Genomic DNA, 10,147 nt, shown 5'->3' with positions numbered 1-10,147 from the left:
CATAAATTTTGAAAATGTGCTTAAAAAAAGCTTTTCATTTACTTTTAATATTTTCAAAAAATATAAACTACGATGGAAACACATTTGCCAAAATAATTCTAGTACACACATCAAGAAAGTCAAACAGATTGTGTGATAACTTAAATAAGCATGATGAGACAGCATTAAAGCAATAACGGAAATGGTGTTTTAGTTATTCTAATAACCATTAGCCAAAGTCCACCATCAAAGTGGTTTGGTATTATTACTAGCCAAAACTATTTTCAAGTAATTTAGTCGAGTTGTAAATTATTATATAAGACAAAAGCGACTTCTCATAAAACAGCAAATTCCATTTTAGAATTTGATATTTGGTGCCGGTTTATCAGAAAGCAAAGATTTTGTTCTCTAAACTCACTGCATGTAAACGATGCTTTATTTGCAAATGTTTAATGCAATATTCTACTTTTGTGCATAAACATACAGATGAAGTCAGAATTATTACCCCCCCCCCCCCCTTTTTATTTTCTAATTTCTATTTAACAGAGAAAAGTTTTTTTTTTTCCAACACATTTCTAAACATAATAGTTTAATAACTCATTTCTAATAACTGATTTATTTTATCTTTGTCATGATGACAGCAGGTAATATTTGACTAGATATTTTTCAGGGCACTTCTATACAGCTTAAAGTGACATTTAAAGGCTAAACTGGGTTATTTAGGATAACTAGGCAGGTTAATTGTATAATGATGGTTTGTTCTGTAGACTATCAAAAAATAAAGCTTAAAGGGGCTAATAATTTTGACCGTAAAATGTTTTTTTTTAATTATTATTATTAAAAACTGTTTTTATTCTAGCCGAAATAAAACAAATAAGACTTTCTCCAGAAGAAAAAAATACTATCAGACATACTGTGAAAATTTTCTTGCTCTGTTAAACATCATTTAGGAATTTTTTTTTTTTTTTAATTTAAAGGGGGCTGATAATTCTGACCAACTGTATTTTGCGTCTTTAGATGGAAACATTGGCAAAAAAAAAAAAAAAATTTGTTGGTTCAGGTCATTAGTCAAGCTGAAGTTCTACAAAACCCATTATAATCACTCCCATTATGATCACTGAAGCTGCAATCATTTCAGTGCTTTGTAGTTCACAATTCGCAGAAGCACAAAAATCAGACTAATCGAATCACCTCTGATTGGCTACAGTGTTCACAAGCTCAATAGAAACTTGTGTAAAAAGGAATCCAATGCAATGTCCAAATTTATAAAAGTAATGCAGTGAACTGATACTCTTCATTCATTTTCACACTTAACGGTCCCATGAAATTTAAGTTTTTAGATGTTAGTATCAGTATTGTTCATTTTTAAGTTATCTGTAAGCTAGTGTGCTCCAAAACAGTGACAAAATGTGCCATTAGAAGATTTAAACTGATATAAAGATGTAAAGCTTGTAGTTTCTCATCATCAGTTTCTCATCAAATCTTGAGCAATCACTTGCTCTTTAGTATCTGACATACCCTGCCACCTTCAAGACACTTCTCTTTGCTTTTCATTTGATGCGCTTGAGCTCAATCACTCTCACAGGCAGAGTGGTGATAAAACAAAATGCTATTGGCTGCTTTTAAAAAAGAGGAGGAGCTACACTATGTCCCACCCTCTAGTCATGTTTCGGTTGAGATTACGTCAAACATCGAATAAAAATGCTCATTTCAAAGCACTTAATGAGACCTTTAAATTAATCACAACTAGTTTAATTCAATATTTTTTGTGTATCTCTAGTATGTATTATGTTGTAAAGCAGGGGTTCCCAAACTTTTCAGCCCCTGACCCCCAAAATGACAATGTCAGTGACTCGCGACCCCCAATATCCTCTGAGGTGGTTATAAATACAGAAACCTTGCATGCAATGGTGCACACACACACACACCAATAGACCCAAGTCTATTCTTTGTTTCTTTTTTTAATGTGTACAGTGCTGTAAATGGACCAGAAAGTTCAACCTGGTGTTATAAAATCAATCCGCTGCATCTGATGCTATTGCTGTGTATTTAATATAATGTACCCCAGGGGTCGCAATCCAATAGAACAGGGGTGCTCAACCCTGTTCCTGGAGATCTACCTTCCTGCAGATTTCAGTTGCAGCCCTGCCTGTAATTATCAAGTGCTGTTCAGGTCCTTATTAATTGATTCAGATGTATTTGATCAGGGTGGGAGCTAAACTCTGTAGGAGGGTAGATCTCCAGGAACAGAAACCCTGGAACCCCTGCAATAGAAATATAAGCTATTATAGTAACTATATAGTATATATTTTTTCTCTTCAGTTGATTATGAATAAAATATGGTAAATCTTGTGGTTTAATAAAAATAAATCGATTTTTGGAAATCACCAGGAGACCCCCCTTCATTGTCCCGCGACCCCTCTGGGGGTCCCGACCCCCACTTTGAGAACCACTGTTGTAAAGAACTTTGATCAGCTTGTGGCTGTTTTAAACATGCTAAATAAATCAATTCAACTTTAAAAGGGCTTTTGCAATTCTATCTTGAATTTGTAGGGCATTTTTTGAGGAATTGACTAAGCTAACCAATGACTAAGCGAAAAATTCCACTTATCTGCCAAGTTTATAATAATATATGCACATTTTTAATAACTAAAGCACAACTTGAAATGATAATTAATAATGCGGAGCAAAAAATAACCCAGAATATTCTTTTAAATGGCACCACAGCATGACTGAAACACAGGGCCGGAGATCTGAAATATAAATTAGCACTAAAATAATATACAGTAGGTTGCTAATTAACATCCACAACTTCACACATGAGGTATCACATTTTGTTTTGTTTTTAATAAGTTATCAATCCTTGTCGAAAGATCTACCAGCCATTAAAAATGAAAACAAATGCGAGTTTGGTTATTTTGAGCACTGGTTATATAGACAGATTCATTAATCTAGTGAGATGGTGATGATTGTCTTAGCAGATGATCTGTCTTTCACAGAAGCGTGAATGCATTCATTTACAATTATTATTGGCTCATGAATATTTAAACCAATATATCTTAAACTGCCTTTTTAGGTTATTTTGAGCATATCTGAGCTTTGGTATTTTGTTTTCTTTTTAAATTGAGCTTTCTTCAGGTGTTTTTAGCTTATATTCTGCTTTTTGTGTGTGGACACAGTGTATTTACTCATGTATGGAAACCCAGTTTTGCCTCAGATTGAAAAATAAGGGAGGTATTTAAATAATGATTAAAACTGTAGTCTCAGAAATAAAGTCTCACGGTGAGATATAAAATCATAATAATAACATAATTGAAACATTAAGAATGTCTTCTAAAAGAAAAAAAATCCTATTGTTAGATATAAATTATATACTGTAGTCACAATTTTAATGTTGAAATTGTGAAATATAGTCACAATTGAAAGTTAAATGTAGGTTGAATATAATATGAAATACAGTGTAAAAATTGCAATTAAGAGAAATAGTCACAATTAAGACATACATCACAATTAAGATATTTTTTGATATATAATATTACAGTTATGAGAAATAAATGGAAGAAATAAAACTGCATTTACAAGAAATAAATCATATTTTGATATAAATTCTGAGTTTTTTAAAAAATAAAGTTGCATTGCAAGTACACTTGCCGAGAAACAGACTCAATTATGAGTTATTAAAATCACAGTTATGAGAAATAAATGTGCTGTTGTACGACATAAAGTCACAAATAAAGTGACAAATGGTCAATACTGTATTCATTTGCAATCATGAAAGTCAAACTGAATTATAAAATCACAATTATATAGTTACTTTTGTCACAAATATATCTGACAAAAGTCTTGTCGCCTATTCAAGTGTTGGAAACAACAAATAATAACTTTGACTTCTAGTTGACCATTCGGTGTCAGAAGTGGCTTATATAAAAGGCAAAGGCCTCTAGATTATGCTTATTTTACTAAAATAAAATATGATCATACCTTGATTTTTAATTATTTAGTTACAGAAAGGTCTGACTTTGCTTAGACAAAAGTCTTGTCATTTAACAGAAATAATGTACAGTATAGAATATAAAGTCATGCCGCAGTGGAGAAAGAATGAATATTGTGTATGACTCACATGAGCTTGGAGGACTGCATCCATACATCACTGTAATGGCTCAAACATATTATTAATAAAGTCATCTGGAACGGCAAAGAAAGTGTTCTTGCAAGACCCCCAGAGGTTATCATGACTCTTTGGATTCATCTTCAATGCCTCCTCCTTCATCTTACCCCAGACATGCTCAATAATGTTCATGTCTGATGACTGGGCTGGCCAATCCTGAAGCACCTTGACCTTCTTTGTTTTCAGGAACTTTGATGTGGAGGCTGAAGTATGAGAAGGAGCGCTATCCTGCTGGAGAATTTGCCCTCTCCTGTGGTTTGTAATGTAATGGGCAGCTCAAATGTCTTGATACCTAAGGCTGTTGATGTTGCCATCCTCTCTGCAGATCTCTCGCACTACCCCATAGTGAATGTAACCCCAAACCATGATTTTTCCTGCAGCAAACTTGACTGATTTCTGTGAGAATCTTGGGTCTATGCAGGTTCCAACAGGTCTTCTGCAGTATTTGTGATGATTGACAGTCATCAGAAAAATCTACCTCCTGCCACATTTCCAAATGATAAACTAGAAGTGAAGTTATTATTTGTTGCCCTTATAACTGGGATTAATGACAAGACTTTTGTCAGGTAGTGTATATATTTTGAGATATTAAAAATTAATACTGCCAGTTATGCTCAAATGAGATAAATAAAACTGTAATCGTGAGATCAACACAAGACTTAATTTATAAAACACAGTGTTACAGTTTCAAAACAAATAGAATCAAAACTACCTTATTTTTAATCCTCTGAGGCAGAATCAGGCTTCAGCATGTTTGCAGTCATCCAACGCAAGCACTAGAACACAAACAAATTCAGCCATAAACATATTCTGGAATATCCGCTGACAAAGAAAAACACACATATCCACGACTGCAAGTCCATTTTGAATTCCATAGGTAGGTATTTGCATCAATGTCATCATAGAGCTCTCATACACACACACACACACACACACACACACACACACACACTCCATAAACGCAAGCAGCTGAGATTTTCTGAGCTTTGAATTTGAGCTCCATTTGCAAGAAAAGCCAACAGAAGCGGTCAGGGGAATGTGAAGTGTAAATCTTAGTCTTTATCTGTGTTATGAAAACAGTTAATAGTTGACAGTGTTTCCACGCACGCACGCACGCACACACACACACAGCAAGGGCAGAGGCATTGGAAAGGACACCATGGAGGATATGCATTTAGCATTGAGTCGTGGTTATCGGGTCTGGACGGTGAACAGCGTGGATGTCCAGTGTGTTTGCCATACGGCTGATTCGAGGTCACGTGATCTCAGCGAAGGCGATGTGATTCTGTTGACAGAGGAAGACAGAAGGAGAGACGTCAGCAAACAAACACTTCAGGACTTACAGACACATCAGATCTGGGTTCGGTTCTTCATACCTCGTTTAAAAGAACATTTTTTGTTTGAAAATAGACTCATTTTACAATGTTAACATATTTCTTTAATGCATTGAGTCGAACTCCAGGTCTGGATGGAGAAATTTTAGCTCAGCTTAGCATAAATCATTGAATCACTTTAGACCATTAGCATCATCTCGCTCAAAACTTACTAAAAAGTTTTGAAAATGTTCCTATTTAAACCTCAAGTCTTCTGTAGTTACATAAAACTGCTCCTGGGTAGATTTGAGCCAACAGACCTGTTGCTATGACAAAAACTCCTGGATAAGTTTTGAAGAAGGAAACTATCCTGGATCAAGTCAATTAATAGAATCTTGCTAGCTCAGTATTTCAAGAACGAACCTCAAATCAATGCACCCGAGCTTAGACTCAAATCACAGCAAACACACACAATATATATAAATCAGAAAAATAAGGAAAAGTTAGAAATGGAAAACGCAAATTAAAAAAAAAAAGTAGTAATTTCTAAGTTTACTTTGACTTGTATTTTATTGCAGACAATACAATAGTTGCGCTTCAAAATATGCCACAGATTCTCTATTGGTGACAGGTCAGGAATGCAGGCAGGCCAGTCAAGTACTTAAATCCTCTTCCCCTGCAGCCAGGAAGTTGTCAAAGAGATGACAATTTGTAAATTTGGCCCATTCCTCCTGCAAACAAGTCTTAAGGTGGGCAACAGTAATGGGTCTTCATTATCACATTTTGTGCTTCAAAATACACCACAGATTCTCTATTGGTGACAGGTCAGGACTGCGTGCAGGCCAGGCAAGTACATGTATCCTCTTTCTAAACAGCCAAGACTTCGTAATTAGATGTCAGTTTATAATGATGTCAATCTTAAAGTGTAAGTCAATTTTAAGCATGTTTAGCATTGTTTTACTAAAAAAAAAGAAAAAATATTTTAGAAAATTGAAATATACGAAAGTATGTTATTATTGGTGGACAAAAACTACTTTATATACATTCACACACAACCCCAAATCAGAAAAAGTTAGGGCAGAATGAAAAAACGCAAATAAAAAAGTAGTGATTTCTAAATTTACTTTGTCTTGTATTTCATTGCAGACAACACAAAAAACATTATTTAATGTGTTCCTCGTGAGTTTTATTGTTTGTTTGTTGCTGTTTTTTTCTTTCAAAATAAACACATATTTCTTTAACGTTTTATTTATTTTAAATAGATGTGATGTGATGAAAATAGAAACAATCAGGGTTAATGGATAGATTTTGATTTCTAAAGTTGTCTGAAGTTAAACACTGCTAATGTTGTTGTTTTTTGACTATTTTAAATGTTATGCTCTTAATGACAGCATTTTTACTTTTCTATTTAGAAAGAAAAAAAGTAGTTTCAGTAGTTTGCAGAACATATTAAGTTTAGTCAAGCACATAACCCTAAATGATAAATCCAGAGAAATTGAGATTTCCTAAGTGCTCTCCATTTTTCTATCGCGATAAATAAATGCTTTCTGAAAGGTATTCAAGTGAGAGCTTTAGCTGAATTTCAAGCGATTTCATGACAAGCTGAACCGAAACTACCAGCTCCATTAGACAATTCATAAATAATACAGGAGCCAGTTCATCAGGGATTCGACAAACATGAAGAACGATCACACATACACACACACACACACACACACACTCAAAAAACAAAAAAACAAGCCGCAGGTCATATTGCAAAGCGTGACCTCAGATTTTGCAGAGCATATTATTTCTTGCTATCAGTCGTGATCCGGCAGTCTCAGAGACTTGAAGAGACAAAACCGAGATGTGGATTTTCCTCGCCTTGTCCTCCCACTTTCAACTGCATTATAGTTTCTGACAGCAATCTGTCTGGAGGAGATTTTCTGCAGAAAGCAAAGTGGAATCGTCTGCCTTTCCATCCCAAAACCTCACGGGACGCTATACAGCATCCTGAAAAAAAGACGACCGGGCGGATATCTCAAATAAATATCGGCATCTCCAACTAAAGCAGAAACTAAAGATTAGCATTTTTATTGGCAAAAAAAGATCCCTGCGCTTTCATTTGCTGCGCCGACGTTGTTCCCAAATGTGTTGTCGCAGCTGAATAAGCAAACAAGAATAACATTTAATCCCTCATACACTGCGGAGAGCATTCGACAGCACAATCTGGGATTATATTATTCTCTGGTTTGCTTTTACGTGAAACGAATGCGTAAATAAAAGCATTTAAAGAGTGGTACTTGCGGTCTAATTACAGCACGATGGGGCTCAGCGGTGGCCTGTGCTTTAATTAAAAGCTGTGATTCTCTGCTGTGGAAGGAAAAGCAGTGGATAGAGAGCTAAATGCAGACGCCGGAGCCTCAGGACTGGAGGATTTTCAAACGACTTTCAAGTCTCTGTGGGCTTAGTAGTGCGTTTTCACTTCTGTTGGAGGTGTGCAATCGCTACGAGTTTTTAGGTCAGCCGACTCAAACAGCAGCATCAGGTTTCAGTTCAGCTTTTTAAATGGATTCTGAAGCACCTGCTATGAGAGAAGCGGACTAGAAGCAAGTGTGCGTGCGAGGAATCCTTATTAGGAGGCAAAACAACAACAAACCGGAGGTGCCTATCATAGTGTGATAACAAAAGACTTCAATAAAAGCCTTTATCCTGCATCTAAATCAGATGACTGTATCTTTTTGACTGAACAGCCACCAATATCAATTCATATTTCATTCATGAAACAAGCATGTTTTATATGATGCCTTGCAGACTGAAACAATATATCTGTATTGCATCATATAATTGTGATCTAGAAAAGTTACATTATGATGAGAGACCTTTAAAAAAACTGCAAATTATAGGAAGACGGGGGTCTTAGGTCTTAAAACTAAAGTCTTGATATTGATATTAATATTATTAATAAATGTATTAATAATTATTAGTAGAATTAATATTAAACATATTTTCCAAATATTAAGACATACAAATAATTGTATAATTGTAAACTATTATTGTTGTTGTTGTAATAATAATAATAATAATAATAATAATAAAGTACTATTATTATTATTATTATTATTATTATTATTATTATTATCATTATTATTATTTATTAGTAGTAGTATTATAATTCATATTAATTATATATATAAAATAATAATATTATATAATATATTATTAATTGTTATTATTAATTATTTTCAATATATTACAATATACAAATAATTATATAATTGTAAACTATTATTGTTGTTGTAATAATAATAATAATAATAATAAAGTATTACTATGATGATGATTATTATGATTATTATTATTATTATTATTATTATTAATTACAATCAAGTATTTTAAAATGTATCATCCAATAATTATGTTTTTGTTACATAATATATTGAAATTTACAATAAAAGTTATTCATAATCGATAATAATAATATACTACAAAAGCATAATTATTGCATCACACATTGTACCATTACTATTTTGTTTGTATGTTTTAGGACAATAATCATAATAATAAAAAAATATTATGTATTACAATAATAATTGTAGTACACAATATATATATATATATATATATATATATATATATATATATATATATATATATATATATATATATATATATATATATATATATATATATATATATATATATAGAGAGAGAGAGAGAGAGAGAGAGAGAAATAAAGAAAGATAGCTAGAATAGCTATATAGATAGATAGATAGATAGATAGATAGATAGATAGATAGATAGATAGATAGATAGATAGATAGATAGATAGATAGATAGATAGATAGATAGATAGATAGATAGATAGATAGATAGATTAAATTATACACACGCACACATACATATTTATATATGAATATGCCCCTCTATAAATGCTCAATTGCATATTGCCTTTAACTTCAGAAGTAGAAGCAAGATCAGAAGCAACCATCAAGACTCAACTGCAAAGGACTTAAAAGCATGCAGTCGGAGATGCCAACGCTCTGGGTACACTGTAATTAGACACAGACAATTGTTGTGCTCGGTTGAAATGAGCATTATGGTGTTATAATGACGCGTCACTGTACTCCAGAGGTTTGGCAGCCTGAGCTCCTCACACAGGTGCGCATACGTTTATTGCCTTGTGTTCTGCAGGTGTCTGAAGCGGCTGCTGTTGCCTGTAATCCAGCTAAAGAAACCCAGGAGATGCTCTTTTAGACCACGGGACGGCAAATCCTCATCGTCCATTCTCAGTTCTGCCACCTGAGGGACAGGAGCGCACGGATACACATCTTGTTGATATGAGCGCTCAGGCTGACACAATTAGGACCCTTGAGAGCCGATTGGATGCTCTGCACACTGGACGTGTACTGTGTCAGTTGGTTTGACAGCATCAGCTGTGCTTTTGTCTGTTTGTGTGCTGTACCTGCGAGGCGATGTATTTCTCCAGCGGACTCTCCATCCTTGGTGAGCTGACCATCGGATTGCTGCTTAGGTTGTCCTGTGAATGATCGTCATCCAGCAGCTGTTTGCCTTTGAAGTTATGGACCACGCACACCACCTGAAAACATCCAAATATAATATTAGGGGAAAAAGTATTCAGATCACAGTGAGCCTTTATTATATATATATACCTGCCACCTATCCAAGTTTTAGGAACAGCAAATAA

At 34.1% G+C, this 10,147-nt stretch overlaps 1 protein-coding gene across 10 annotated transcripts in view; it reads right to left on the bottom strand.

The window, feature by feature from the left end:
- Positions 1–1,715: 1,715 nt before the first annotated feature.
- Positions 1,716–10,147, bottom strand: part of plppr5b (phospholipid phosphatase related 5b) — a 107,178-nt gene continuing 98,746 nt past the window's right edge. For 3 of the 10 annotated variants that reach the window (XM_087307993.1, XM_087307998.1, XM_087307999.1), the window contains 3 exons: positions 9,905–10,039; positions 9,611–9,741; positions 1,716–5,432 (listed from right to left, as the gene is read on the bottom strand). In XM_087307993.1, the coding sequence (XP_087164119.1) occupies positions 9,613–9,741; positions 9,905–10,039 (264 nt within the window). In that variant the 3' untranslated portion in view covers positions 1,716–5,432; positions 9,611–9,612. 10 annotated transcript variants of the gene reach the window in all.

The sequence above is a fragment of the Danio rerio genome, chromosome 24, assembly GCF_052040795.2.
Source record: "Danio rerio strain M-AB ecotype USA chromosome 24, GRCz13ab, whole genome shotgun sequence".
Taxonomy (NCBI): domain Eukaryota; kingdom Metazoa; phylum Chordata; class Actinopteri; order Cypriniformes; family Danionidae; genus Danio; species Danio rerio.
Note: the sequence above shows the minus strand (reverse complement) of the source record. Positions and strands in the feature narration are given on the sequence as shown.